The sequence below is a fragment of the Dermacentor albipictus genome, chromosome 9 (assembly GCF_038994185.2).
Source record: "Dermacentor albipictus isolate Rhodes 1998 colony chromosome 9, USDA_Dalb.pri_finalv2, whole genome shotgun sequence".
Classification (NCBI taxonomy): Eukaryota; Metazoa; Arthropoda; class Arachnida; order Ixodida; family Ixodidae; genus Dermacentor; species Dermacentor albipictus.
Genome location: NC_091829.1, coordinates 90,790,195 through 90,805,375, shown reverse-complemented (window position 1 = coordinate 90,805,375; position 15,181 = coordinate 90,790,195). Strand labels below are relative to the sequence as shown.

At 44.5% G+C, this 15,181-nt stretch overlaps 1 protein-coding gene across 3 annotated transcripts; it reads right to left on the bottom strand.

Moving 5' to 3' along the window:
- Positions 1–547: 547 nt before the first annotated feature.
- Positions 548–14,078, bottom strand: LOC135908942 (uncharacterized). 3 transcript variants are annotated; one of them, XM_065440806.2, is made up of 6 exons: positions 13,900–14,078; positions 13,621–13,734; positions 6,528–6,679; positions 5,676–5,752; positions 3,023–3,100; positions 548–786 (listed from the first exon to the last, which is right to left on the bottom strand). In XM_065440806.2, the coding sequence occupies exons 2-6, from the start codon at positions 13,693–13,695 to the stop codon at positions 656–658; spliced, it is 513 nt and encodes a 170-aa protein (XP_065296878.1). In that variant the 5' UTR covers positions 13,696–13,734; positions 13,900–14,078; the 3' UTR covers positions 548–655. The 3 variants fall into 3 exon arrangements, 2 of the variants coding, with proteins under 2 accessions (XP_065296878.1, XP_065296879.1); XM_065440807.2 differs by having other exon boundaries at positions 13,621–13,730; XR_010566505.2 differs by lacking the exon at positions 6,528–6,679.
- Positions 14,079–15,181: the final 1,103 nt, after the last annotated feature.

The window sequence follows — 15,181 nt, the reverse complement described above, 5'->3', positions numbered from 1 at the left end:
GCACTTTGCTGAGCTAAACTGCGACAGGCGAAAGCCTATCTATGAATTCATCTGTTGCTGTTGTCTGAACTGTTCTGCGAACGGATGCCACCGTGGCCGCGAGCATGGGTTGCAATCACAGCCATATAGTTGCAAGGCTTGTCGCCGATGTGTGCGCACCTCCACGCGCATGTCCATGCTCTTCCACCAGCCCACTCGCACAGCGCTGCTGGCATGGCGCCTCCTCTCCTTGTTCCCCTAGCCGGTGATCACCGCTTTTCTGCGTCAACCACGGATTGCGCCCTGACAACAATGAGCCACTAAAGGCTTACGCCCTAATAATCGTGTTTGCGCATCTTGCATCACGATGACCACCCATAAAGAAAGTAAATGTGTTCGTACCTTTGTTCGAAATTCCATGTCCCTTCTTTGTCGTATGCAACACAGCTTCGCTGCTCATCCATTTTCACAGAGAGGAATGGCTCATGATTTTTTTACTTCATTCGCTTTTGTTTTGCAAATGTTATGTGATAATCAACATATGGTAAAACATGTCGAAATCTTTGCTTCCTGAGCAGTTTTTTATTTTGATTTACTTGACCCCAGTGCTCCCCATAAGGCGTAGGGAAGTTATGCTGCATCATGACACCTTTTTTGACTCGTGAGCACGTTCACTTTAATTCTTGCAGGCTTCCGAGTAAATCTGGAATATTTTTCCGTGACAATACACTCTGTAATAAAGTTCACAGTAGTTGAACACTCCTCTCCTATTGTGGTGCCTCACATGGAGCTCGCAGTCAATTGTGTCTGTTAAGGAAAAAGAAACGAAATAAATATTTAGGGAAATCATGCTTCAGTAACAGAGGTAACGTAAGTGGACTTACGAAGAAAACAAACAAAAAATGCTGTCGACCGAGTCCAACAGGTGACACAGACCAGCACACAGCCGACTGTGTATACTTTCAATTGTCTCGATGAGGGTGTTCCTGCTGACATAATTTTTTTTATTGCACAAGTATATAAAGCTTTTATGGTGAGGAAACATGTTTCTGAGGAGAAGCATAAGGGCATCCAGTGAGCTCGTCCTTTGTTCATCACAACCACATGATGTAGCAGACAATGAAGCGAGAAAAATCAGAGGAAAGTATTTTGTAGGTTTATGCGAAAGATAGAAACACAATTGGAAGTTTCCTATTACGGGCGAAACACTTACAGCGACAGCAAGGTTTGGCGTTGCACTTGACCTTCTGGGACAGTGTTCTAACTATACACCGGTGGAACATACGCAGGCGCTAATGAATTTCATGCACCTATAACACATATAACACCGCACGTAGGGCATGTAATGGCATCTCAAAGGCACTAGTGTGATGCCCGGATATAGCTGCTCGGAGAAATTACAATGCTTTCAGATTGCTACCGCTAATATTGTTGGCGTCATTTTAGTTATAGTGAATGCTTGGAATAAAAGACACGCGCTGTGAGGGAAATGTGCAATTACACTTTTGTATGCGCGCTGCAATTGTGTCCCATTCTACAGAAATGTCAGCCAAGAGCAAAAAAAGGAACTTTGGCGGCAAGATAGTATAGCCTTGCACATAAAGCGTATATAAACATGTAGTATCCATATATATGAATATGCGCCGCATACCTAAGTCGATGGTGGAAGTTCGCGTTGAGGGTCCATAAAATTGCAATCCTTACATAACAAAATGGCAACCGAAAAGAGGTCGAGATAAGAATGTCCCTGCAGGTGGGTACTAAACCCACATCTTCGGCATTACATGTGCGGTTCTTTACCAGTTAAACTACTGTGACGGTCACCTGTCTGCCCACAAGGCCGCAGACGTGGAAATTCATTTTAGCTGCAGCTAAAAGTACGTGCTGCTATGAGCAGATAACTGACCAGTGAGCCATCGTATGCTAGCAGGTATACTGGAAAAGCTTGAGACCCTTCATACGCAATTCTTCATTATTTAGCGGACGGGAAAGCTGGACTACTGTCAACATCAGACTAATCCGGAACAGGTCCATCAATTGAATACTGGTAGTAATATTACCTTGCTTTCAGCACTGTACAAAATATTCACCAAGGTGACTGAATACATACAAAACAACACTTGATTTCATTCAACCCACAGAACAGGCTGCCTTCAGCAAGTGGTATTATAGAATGTGTCTCATCTATGCCACACATATCACGTGATTGAGATATCTGCTGTGTACAAGCAATCTTTATATATGGCTTTCATAGATCACGAGAAGACATTTCATTCAGTAGAGACACCAGCGCTCATGAAGGCGTCGCTCAGTGACGGAGTTCAACAAGCCTAGGGAAATATTTGAGCAAGTATGCATACAGATTCAACAGCTATCCTAATTGCCTACAATAAAAGCGGGAAAAGTTCCATTGAAGAAAGATTCAGGCAAACAGGCGTAATCTCTCATTTGCTATTCCAAGCATGCTTAGAGAAAGTGTTCAAGCTGTCAAACTCGACTAACCTTCACATCGCGCTATATATATATATATATATATATATGACACAAAAAGGGGAAGGTCTGTTATGCATGAACTGTGCCTTAGTACACCATATGACAGGCATCTTCTCCTTTATGTCGAAAACAAAACTTCAGCTTGAAAACTAAACGACGGCAAAGTAGGCGAAATGAAGCATAAGTTATTTTCCCTTTTGTCTGCGCGATGACAATAACTTTGCTTCAATATGAAAACTTAGGGTTGGTTTTTACTGCTAGGACCGAATCGCTAGGTTCGTGTTTTCACTTTTAGGAAGCACAAATGCCGGGCAGCCAACAAGGGAATCATATTGAAATAGGGATGCTGATTGCAGTGCTGTATTCTGTGCTGAAGGGTAGCATGCGCATTGTAACGCACGAGAAGCGTAGAACCAACGGTTGTGTAATTTAGTTCCTTAATGAAGAGGGTGAATCAGTAGTACATTCCTAATATGAACGCATGTCTCTTTCGGTTAGGACACACTTTAATATTTCGTAGGTGAAAAAACTTGCGCAACATGATACTTACTGTACTTGTCCAATGTGTACACAGCGCAGGCTTCGGTGGCATTCCAATATCTCAACGTGTATGAGGTCACCTCGGCTCCTAAAGGATGGACCCTTGTCAGAAGCCTGCTCAGCATGTACGCTCACCGCTCAAGTGTGCTCAACACTGCTACCTGGTATGCTGCTGAAATGTTTTCTAGTGTTACTGTTGGGCGTTACTGCGTTTCAGGTACTTGAAACATGTGCTAGGTACCGTAATACGGAATCTAGTATGCAGTATGCTCCTCCATTACCAACACAATATATGCAACCGAACGCTCTTGCAGCGAAGCATTTAAATGCTGCACTATTCGTCTACTTCACTGGGGACTGGTCTTGCGCCACAGCGAAAAATAACATTTACTTGTGTCTATAACGAACTTTCTCGCGTAAGGAATAATAAACCGGTAACGCCTGTAAAAGGGAATGTTCTGGACTGCCTAATATAGATGTAAGTGTGAAGTTTAACATACAGATCGAGGTAAGCCACGTGCGAAAAGTCATACGTGCATGGCACTAAAAGGGAAGCACTTTTTAATAAAGTGGAGAAATACATCGGAACTTAAGCTAGACTGTTTCACGAATAATTCGCAACAAAAAATCACTTGAGTGCGTTCTGTAGAAGCGGAATAATTGGCTATCGAAGATTACGTGTGATCAACGATCAATGGTCGCCTGTGATCGCCCTTCCCTGTGCTCCCGCTTCATCTTCAATACCTAGCAATGGGGGGGCTTCGGCGAAGCGTTGCGTGCCCACAGCGCTCCGCCTAGTGAACGTCAACGTACGTTTTTTTTTTATTTTGGAAGTTCCAGTAGATTCCACTATTTCAGATTTTGACGCTTATGACGCACCAAACCGTAAAGCCCCGGGATCATCTAAAAGTAGCGAAAGGCTTTGATCTCGCCGCCAAGCTTTGCCAAGCTTCGATTCTACGAAGCGAAAATTAAGGGGAGTGGTCAGTTAAAGTAGCACAGCCGCATGATGCAACACGACGCATTGGCTACGCTCATCTTGAATCTTTTTCACGTGAACCAAATCAGGAGGCGCCGTAGGGAGTTTGAGCTACCTGTAACACGACAGCTTTTTGGAAGTTTAAGCTTGGGGCCTCCTATATAAATACGCGGGAAAGGAGAAATAGTTTTTCTTGGCAACGACTGCACCGACATCAACGAGGTTTGCTGCCTTTCAAAGAAAAAAAAGGTGTAGTGACTGTTTATTGTGAATTCTTAATTTACGTCGTCAATGTTTTAATAAATATGGACAAAGATACTAAATTTTCAAAAAACGAAACTATCAAGTTTACAACTGTAACTCAGCCATGAAAAATGACATCACAACTCCGTCAATGGCACCTAATAATACATCCAAAGCGGACAAAACATATATTATGCATGGCTCTCAGATAGACCTGTAGTTTATCAGTAGAACTCCTGCAAAACACTTGTAACATGTAATGCAACTTGTAGGAATGTAACAAATTTGCGTGACATATAAAATGACCTACGAGATTTGTCATCTTCGGATGCTCTAATGAATAGACCTTAAATAAATGCGATATCTCTTCTTCGTGCAGTGCTAAGAATTCGTAAACATCGCACTTCTACATTTTGTAAACTCACCAATTTTTGAAAATTCCTTTTAAAAAACTGACGCCCTAAATCCGACTTTCGCTTCCAACAGTCGCAAGAATTCAGCTTTCTTTATCAGATGCATCAAATTTTAATAAGATCCACGTAGTGGTTATTCAACAAATTCGTTTCTGTGTTTAACATTTATTTGCAACGCAGTCATCGAAGTTGGGCCCGACCTAAAGCTTGCTGTTAAGAGTCCCGTGTCGCAGAAAATCTGACGTCGGTGTCGGGGTCTGCGCCGGCGACAAAGTCCGCATGAGAAAAACCATCCCGAAATACGCATCCCGATCCACGCAGGCCTTTCCGCGTGGATACGCTTTTCTCGTTCCCCTAAGCCGCTTTCTCCTCGTTCAGCAAATAAATGGCATTTATACATAGTATTATGGCGTCAACGTATTGTTATGCAGTTGTGTCTTAACATGAGAACTTCACAACGTGTTTATGCAATTTATACAGATACCGTGAGTATTTCTCCGCTATCACCAGTGCAGCTTTGGCCAGTTTCACAGTTTTTCATTAGTAAGTGCTCTGTCTCGTTGGCTAACCTCACTTGCTCTTAATATGTCCGCCATAATGATTGTCTGCCATTTTCGTTTGCAGACAGTTTTAGCGTAAGTACGTTATTTGTGAATACAAGCCCTGGTCTGCTCTCGAACCGCAAGTGCCTGCTGTTATTATAAACATCCTCAATTTTGTCGTCTACAACCAAGGTACCGCGAAAATAAACCCTTAGCGCTGAGATACACCTTTAGGTGCATGAACGGCGTTACAGGAAAAGCAAAAGAAAGGGAGTCGATGCACTATGAGATTGAACATTGTGGTTCGATCTGAGGCACGAAACACGAACTGGACACAAAGGGTATCGTGTGCGTCGGGTATTCGCCCAATGTCCTAGTTTGCAAAACACTCGTCGCTGTCATTTTAATGCGCTCCTGAAAGCCCACGCAGCTCGCTGCATGCTTAGGCCTACCATTGTAAACGGTGATAAGAAGTGTGGTAGTTACCTGGCCAGGTACTTACGCCCATATAAGGTCCATCTGTGCCATCATCGCCCAATTCAGCATAAAGATGGCGTTGGTGCCTGAAAAAAAGTATCATCAGTAAGTAAGCCTGCAGGGAAAACCGAAGCGGTCATTTGTGGATAGGCATTTTAGTTATCTTTTAAGAAGATCTCTATATTCACGAGAAATAAACAAATGGACGAACCCAATTGTTCTCTGGTTTTCTGTTCACAGAGTGAACAAGTGGAGTCTCGAATGGGAGAATCTGTCTCTTTTCTCGCTGTTACCTTTTTGTTTCGAAGTGCGCTGCCATTTTCCATCATGATTGACTAACTGGCCCACCAGTACGTCTTTAGAGAGAAACCCCACTTTCACTGACGTTTGCGAGCGGCGCATGGTGGCATAACGCATATTCTCACCGACAGGCGCAACTATTTATCAGGATGCGCTTTCTACGCACCCTTGTGATGCGCACAAAACCTGCCTTCTTTTGCACCTTCTCTGAATTACTTTGATGTAAAAACTTTGTTTTCAAATCAGCCCTTTTGTCTGCGCTGTTCTAATAGTGCACTTGCGACCCTACTAGAATTCTGGTAGCGCATTTCTGGCACCCATATTTGCCCCGAGAAATTTCCCATTTGGTCTAGTTCCTTATGTCAGCATTTATATTGCAGCAAAATTTATCCGGTAGTTCGTATTCCCGCATTCGCGAAAGGTAAAATTTCCCTCAGTCACGCTTTCTTCAGGAGCGTATTTTCCTTAGACACTCGAATAAAATTATGCTAGTGAAGTTATGACGCGTACTAACATCTTGGTTTGAGTGCATGAGCATTAATGTAAACATTCTTCACTTACGCTTGCGAACATAACATGAAGTCCTTGAAGAACTCGTAATTAGTCTGGTTTAGTTCAAGTTTTCGGTAATATGCGCATGTGACGTATTCACTGCCCTTATATTCAACGTAACTGCGCTGATATATCCACGTCCGCTCGTTCGTACTCAAGGCCTGAAATAAGATTCAATGAGTATCCATACGAGTGCGATAGGCAGCGCTGTTCGGGCGCAATTTCAAAACATTTCAGTTTCACGACTCTACACAAATAAAATTCCTGAAACCAGTAAACGTTACATCAGGTTACTGTACAGAGGGAACATACCTCTTACTGTCTAATTCTGGCGCTAAATGTAGGCGGTCTACATAATTTAAACCGCTTGATTGGTTACGGTATTTATGACATCCGTCGGGCGAACGTGAAGTGAGTGAGCTTATTAAGCCACACTCGTTTGCCGTACGCTAGCCCGTCTGGAACGTGTACGCACTTTCACTGTAGATAGACGTTTGCTTAAGCGCGTGGCCGCCACACCATTCGGTTTCGCTTTCTGCGTGAAGTTCGCCAGAGTTCATTACGCTCGAGTAATAAGCAGCGTCAGCGTCTTACGCGTGCTGGAAGGCGTTATACTATCCACACATAGCTCTCGCTTGGAGCAATTGTATTTTTTTCGCTTAGTCTAATCAGTTAACCAAACTGTCTAAGTTATGCTAAGTGAGGCTTAGGTTATTCTCATAAATAGGCTAGTTTTTTTGGCTAGTCTAACCTACTCTCTTTTTTTATATTACTTGTCTCGTTACCGCTTTTAGACAACTTTTTTTACATGCACGCCAGTGCCATACGAGCAATCTAGGGCGAGCAACATAGGCATCGCATCTTCCGTACTTCTAGAAAACATAAATAGTATTTTTCTGTAAAGCGCGGCATAAAGTTATAGCTAGAGCAGCGCACGTGTTCTAACTAGAATAGTGCGGTGGGGGTATTTACGCAGCTGGGCATGATGATCATGTTAAATCGAAGGTAATATGTAAAAGCAGAATGAATAATGAACAAACCAAAGCACGCGAACGATAGGCGAGTTTCCCACGACTTATTAAAACGATGCTTTCTTAGCGGATTTTTCCGGACTTTGTTGACCGTGGCAGCACCTGTCTTTATCGAAAGAGCAAGTGCGCCTGCGCCAGCTTACATTAGGGTCAATACGCAGGAATGAAACGTCCGTGAAATAGTCATCCTTACGCATTTATTTCGCGTCATACGCCTCTCTGCCTACCCTCTGCTCGCTATGGTTCACTCGACCTAGCATCGCCTTTATTCTCTTGACGCCACGGGTTTCGCGTCTCAACGCGTATGAATGGACGGCTGTGGCCTTACAACAAAGCCTAGATGAAGCTCAATTCACAAACATAGATATAGCGTGACTATAAAGTTGGGACCTGCGTAGTGCGTGAAGATAGGCGTTACATGTAATTGCACTTCCTATAGAATACACAGACAACTGCACGCATCGCATTTACTTTATGAAATTTAAATACATCATTGCCGAAATGTTTGCTTCCCATAAATTCAGAACTGTGCGTGGATTACTAATTTTTTGTTTACTTGCCGATAAACTCATCTGTGGCTAAAAAGTCTGGTGGTTCTTACACCAAGTTGTTACGTAATGCGTTTGTGAAGGGGCTAAACATCTCACTTCAATTTGGCACTAAACGGCATTTTCTTGCACTGTTTAACCATTCCAAAAATTAATTTTGGGATTTTATGTGCGAAACAACTATCTCATTATGAGACATGTCCCAGTGGGGAACTCTAGACCGATTTGAACCCCCCGGGCTTGTTTAGCCTGCACTTCATGCATGGTACACGGCTGTTTTTACATTTCGCCCCTATCAAAATGAGGCTACCGCGGCCGGGATTCCATCGCACGACCCCTTGCTGAGCAGCACAACGCCAAAGCCACTAAGCAAGCATGGCGAGCTGCTCTTAAGCACAATGAAAAGTAGAGCGCGTCGTCGTATAGGCCTTCCTGAAATCGTACAATAGCAAGACCAAGCACATTGTCGTGGGCACAGCCACAGCAGCTTTGAAATATTGCGTTAGCAGGTGTTCCTACAATCGACCATTGTTCAGTCAACGGTCTGCAGCACCTGCCTTGGCGTAATATTTGAGGATAGGCTGGAAACGATAAAGTGCCCTCTTGTCGCCGATCACAGCTTGAGAAGCTGCTTACACAGCTGAGGGCACTTTAATAATAAAGCAGTGCAACGCGATGGCTGCCCACAGTTGCCAGAGCATGATTTTATTGGCACTCGTATAGGTACCCGCAAGGAATGGCTAAAAACCAGAAGCAAAGATATTCGAAAACTTGCGCCTATCGCAAGCACAGTCTAGGCTCATGTGCTAGCCATGCATATGAACCAAAATATATGCCTGCCTCCCAATTATATCAGTTGCAAATGAATATGAATGAACGACACACCCGTGAAAGACCAACGTGGAAAAAAAAACCTTTTCCCCGTAAATACTGCCCCCTTTTAAGATACTGGAATGGCGCCCTTCCTACTCCTAGAATATTGATATCCTTAGCTGGAGCATTTATACCATTTATTAAAACACGCCCAAATGTGTTGAATGCGTGACCGATAAGTTGCTACGACGGTTGCACGTTGGAGTCTCAGACTCGGGGAATTAGACATAACCGCTGTCTACAAATGCGGGCGCAAACACTCCGATTCCGGCTGCCTATCACGCGCCCCCCATTGAACCCCCACCACAAGATGGCGAAGATGACGGCGCCTTCCTAGGAACAATGAGCGCAGAGGACTTCGCTGAACGACAACGAACAGACACGAAGCTAGAAAGCCTCGTGAAGCATTTGAAAGACCACACCTAAGTTGCCCCTAGTGCATTTAGGGGAGGGTTGTCTTTCTTTTCCCTGGAAAACGACGTCCTCGTAAATAAGAACTTCTCCCCAATTCATGCAGAGTACCTACTCGTTGTGCCCATAGCATTGACGCAGAAATCCTGCACGCCCTGCTTGGTGATCAGACCGGCCGGTACCTTGGATTTTCCCGTACGCTCGAAAGGTACAACAGAAATACTACTCGCCGCGCCTCAGCACCGAAGTCCTCCGTTACGTCGAGACATGCCAAGAATGTCAGCGGCGCAAGACATCTTCAACAAGGCCAGCACGATTACCACAGCCAATCGAGCCTTCTTGCCGACCGTTCAAACAAATCGGAATGCACTTATTGGGGCCATTTCTCACGTCAACATCCAGAAATAAGCGTGTCGTCATGGCTACCGACTACCTTACCCACTACGACAAAACGAAAGCCTTGCTTAAAGGCAGCGCGTCCGAAGTGGCAAAACTATTCGTCTAGAATTTACTGTTGTGACATGGTGCCCCGGAAGCGCTGATCCCCGATCCAGCAATGGCTTTTACAGTGGAGCTCACACCAGCGGTTCTGCAACACAGCCGGACAAGCCACAGGACGACAACTGCCTACCACCCGCAGACGAATGGTCTTACGTAGAGGCTAAAGAGCTTCGTCGGTATGCTGGCAATGTACGTCAACGTCGACCAGAAGACGTTGGATGACGTCCTTCCGTACGTAGCCTTCGCTTATAACACGGCCGTGCAAGAAAACAACGCGGGTCACGCCATTCAAGCTGGTTCACGGAACGAACCCGACGGCGACTTTCCCCGCTATGCTGCGGCATGTTACTGACGAAGAGAATCTCGACGTCGCCGCCTATGTCCAACGCGCCGAAGAAGCCCGACAGCTCACCCACCTGCGCATCAAGAATCAGCAGAGGACCGACAGCCGGCACTACGTTTCGCGACAACGATACGTGGAGTAGCAGCCCCGTGACCATGTTTGGTTTTTCACCCCAATACGCCGACAAGGTCTTAGTGAAAAACTTCTGCGACGCTACTTCGATCCCAACAAGATCATTCGACGAATTGGTGTGCAGGAATATGAGGTCGTGCCAGGCGGCATTTCGCCATCACAGCGGCGCCGCTCACAACCTAACAGAGGCCATGTTGTTCGGTTTGAGCTGTTCTTTCAGCCCAGACAATTTCTGGGACTCTCTTTGTTACTTTTTCATTGCGAAGCGTGCTTTTTTTTCGCCTACCTGTTATGAGGTTCCCGCCCCAACGCGGGAGCGGCCCGCCGCTTCAACAATTCCCTGAAAAGGTTTGGTACCCCCTGAAAAGAGTGTATCTGTGCCTCTCAGGACTATGCATAAAGTTTCTTGTCTGTCTGTCTGTGGGCATTCACACGCGTACTTGTTTATCTTTTTCGGGTGACTACGTTTCACCGTCTAACAAATGCTATCAGTGCACAATGCGCCTTCATGTATCGGAAGTTTCTCGAATGTTATCCACGGTTCTTTCCACTGTCTGTTGTCATGGAACTTTGTGCAATCTGAGTGTGCGCGCAACGCGAATTCTGTAGTACTTTCTGGTAGACACGTGGGCACCAGCGATTATTCTGGAACCTTCGATGATTCACGCATAGAAGCCGACGCGCTTGTCCCGCAGATCAGATTGCGACCATCGCCGACTGTGTCCGCCGCTATCGTTGTGATTTGAGTGTAACTTGCTTTTGCGGGCAGAGGCTCGCCCCATAAAAGGTTAGTTAATTGATTCACAGTTTTGCTACTGTGTTATTCCTTCCTTACTACTACGTGACAATATGTGGCGAGAGCGTCGTTGCGGGGAAACGTGTCTATGCACAAAGCTCCACTTGACGGCGGCTGCAGAGACACTGTTCGCAGCGTCTATCCACCGTAGACATTAGGGCGTTCTGGGATCATTCACACCGTAGGTGAGTGACGGGTGCATGAGCTCGTAGCACATTTGGCTTTTGGGCTTTCAGCAAGCTTGAAATATTTTTTCTAGGCACGCACCTTACGCATCATTTAGACATGAATGATCACGTATTGCCTTTTTTCGGGTACACTTATGTTCGTCATATTTAAAATTTTTAAGCACTTCGACTTTAGGAAATCAGGGCTGCCTGCCTCTGCGACGAGGTGAATAATTTCTATAACCGCATGATTAGGCAGCTCTTTAAGGGATATGAAACTGATTTTCCTGCAAAGCTACATTTTTTAAATGTGCTATTTCGGTGCGACGCAACACGCAGGTCTTGCCTCGGAAAGCAACATCACAAGATAAACTAAAACGATGGGACTTACGTACCACTGGAAAGGTCTAAGTCTTTACTGATTGATCAGTTTTCTTTTTTTTGAAGTTGTCGAGGGCTTCTTGCACTTGTATCTATGCAACATATTATAATATACATAATAAGTTTGTGAAGCAGCTCCAAGTTTATCAACAGCTGCGTCAAGCATTTTTTGAGGGCGTTGTGCGTAGATAACGAGCTTGTCTGTCAAATGGTGTCTAGCGGTGAAAATGTTCCTCATTAAACCCGCTACGCTCACCATTGAATTGCCATATTTTTTGTCAATGAAGTTAGCTATTGAGCAAAATTTATATATGAAGGTGTCTGGGGAAAGTTTATTGCTAATTAGACCTTGTTTTACGTCATGTTTATCCGCTCTAGAAAACGAGAGTTCTTGACTCTGCATTACGGATGCAGCGCGAATTGATTCAACATCATAAATGCACTAATAACCCCCGCGAGACCATTAAAATTCTATTTCTGGAACACTCTTAATTTATATCTACAGTTTTTTTTTGGGGGGGGGGGGAGTTGGAGAAATTTTCATATCGCGGTGTGTTGTAAGAGGTCAACAAAACAGCGTCCTTAAATAAAAGTATTCAGCCTGTCCTTATACATGTACTGCAACAATGAGTTCATTTGCGCGTTTTAAGTCCATTATCCAACGTTTAAATTTCTGTTTTTTAGTTTCGCCTTGCTCAGCATCTTGTGTCTCATGTCTCGAATACAGCTAAATCAAGTACTAAGCGTGGGCCTTAGAAGCCGCAGCCGAGCACTTAGAACTTGTTCCGGAGTTACTTGTTGTACATGCCCAGAAGGATGTGAACGCTGATGTCAGGACCACGCCGGCTCGAAACCTCTGAAGTTTCCTCCTGGCCAGACATTTTGCAGCAAAGGAAGCAGGCACGGGCGTATGAGCGGATATGGTTCCCGTCGGAGGATGGACTTCTCGGCTGGAACGAATGGGGGTGTCGGAAGGGAGATAGCAAGATAATTATGGAGCGCCAATAGCTTGTTTGGCCACATCGCCGAGTGGATTCCGACCATGTCCTGGAGTCCAACTCACTGACAAGAAACTGCCATTTTGAAGCGATAGCTTTCTTGTTAATTTGTCACCAGTCTGTGGTTTTTTTTGTACATTTCTGGACAACTTCGGACCCCAGATGTCCCTAGTAAACAAGTACCGATGTCCGATCGTTGGTTTCGAGCCTGAAACGCTACCTCAGAAGCGCGACTCTCTAACTACTACGTCACGGACACGTGCCTGAAAAGGCGGCATAAACTTCTGCAAGACGGCGCTTGAGACATTTGGCGCACTAGGCGGATCGCATTGTAAGCGTTTACCCATGAAAAGAGAGCGTGTGCATCTTCTGGATGACGATGAACAACGATGTCACGGGTTGCGTTCGACCCCGAATTTCACTGCAGGTCTCTCATCGTGTACTGTGGTGCTGTCACGTGTTTATTCAAAGTGCGTCCCGTCGTGTCATTGGGCACATTTTAATGCTCACGAAAAGCATCGCTCGCTCTCTCTGCAGCGTCCACCATAGTTTGCGAAGGACACGTCCTTTGCTAAGATGTGAAGTGCATCTCTTGTCTTAATGCGCAATTTGCCTCTTACAGTTATATATCACCCCAGTGCTGGTTCTGCCAGAAATTCGTGAGACTAGCGACGGGAAATTTCATTGCGTAAAAGTTATTAAGCATCTAAGCAGAGATTGTACATATAAATGGTAAAAGATAACTAGGAATATCCATATTAGTAACTTTAGTAGGTGTAAAATGACAAGGCCATTAAAGTAAGTGACCGTTGTAAAAATGGCGAAAACCCTGAATATTACGCATTACTGAAAATGGTGTGGAGTAAATTTCTAGCATATGAAATATCAGCCTCTAATGAAACTGCTATTATATGTACTTACGTTGATTAGATCCTGAAGATTCGCTGCAGATGTTACAGCAGCCAGTTGAAGAGCAGCTACTACAAAAAGGTTCATCTCGGTGATATGAATGGCTGTTTTATATAGATCATCTACCTGAATGTGAAAAGAACCTATGTAAACACTGGAAAACTAAACAAGGAACGACGACTTGTCTGTCAGTTCTGGAAGCCTCATCAAAAAGCGCTGCATGCATTAAGGCTTAAGAGGCATCAGAATAGTTAAGCACAGTTTCACTGAACAGTGTCACAGCATGCTTACCTGTTTTCCTCTTCAAACTGTAGAACTTATTTGCGTTCTCACACGTACATCTTTTCTGTATAACGTCTTTCTTGTCTCCTTGGGCAGAATTTTCAGTTCGCTTTGGCAGGCGATTATATTAGCAGTGAGTATGGCGCAAACGCGCACTGTTATGTGACCAGTGTTGCCACACGCTGTTCCTTCCCACCTGCTACTTTGCTTTCACAAAAAGGCAAAGCAGCGCATAGGACAGGACAATGCACGATGCAGGATGGCGTATGTGCATTCATATTCTGCACAACTGCATGCGCCATTGATATTACACTATATTTTTCATAACAAGCAACGCCTGTCATGCGTACTAGGGAACAACCAGTGAAATTCAGTTCGATATGGTTAAAAAAAAGAAATCGATAGCTTCGCCTAGTGAAGGATCCGATACGTGGAATTTCCCTACACGCTCAAGGTTGCAGTCGTCAACTCGCGGGTTTAAAGGCGCCGGGCAATTCGCGAATCTTGCGGCATCCTTAGAATTTTTTCCAAATAAGTGAATATTCGGGGCAAACTCTCCGGCTACATTTGTTTATCGACAATCTCAGCAGAACATTGTTGTTTTAAAAGTAATGTAACAATTTCTTGGTAATTAGCCAATCGTGCATTTCTACTTCATCTTAAAACGGTCTTTGCGTCTTAGAGTGGTACATCTCAACAGGTAGAACTGTGATGCATGCCACAAGTGATTTAAAAAAAAAAGGAATGGCTAGATCCTGAAAGAAAACTGCATATTTTGCGCGAAACTATCTAGATACTTGACATGATGCATAATTCTTGACATTGTACTAACTCTATTTTGAATATAAAGAACACCGCAAAAAGGCATCTTCTCTATCTAATAGTTTTCGTTCGCCCATCGCATAATATCGACTCAAAGTAAGCGCAACTTCACTGCATTTTGCGCATTAGTGTAACTTAATATGATGTCTGTTCGTCTCATGGCGTTTCTTGAGTTGAGGAAAGAATAGCGGGCAAAATTCATTCTCAACAGTATTTTTTTCAATTTGCTCTACTGTAACTGCATATCGCGCTCTTGCGGAGGAGGAGGTATAAGCTTTTTTTCAGGACAACAGATTTGAGACCTAGGCCTCCCTGCCTAAATGACGGCCTCGAGCCCTTGGGCCCTGGTCGCAGCTTCAGCCTGCTGGATTGCCTTGAGTTGGTCTTCCGGTGCACAGCTGAGCAACGCTCTCTCTCACTACTCTCTCCCACTACTCTCTGGTTTTGCGTATTTTGTTCTGTGTGCGTG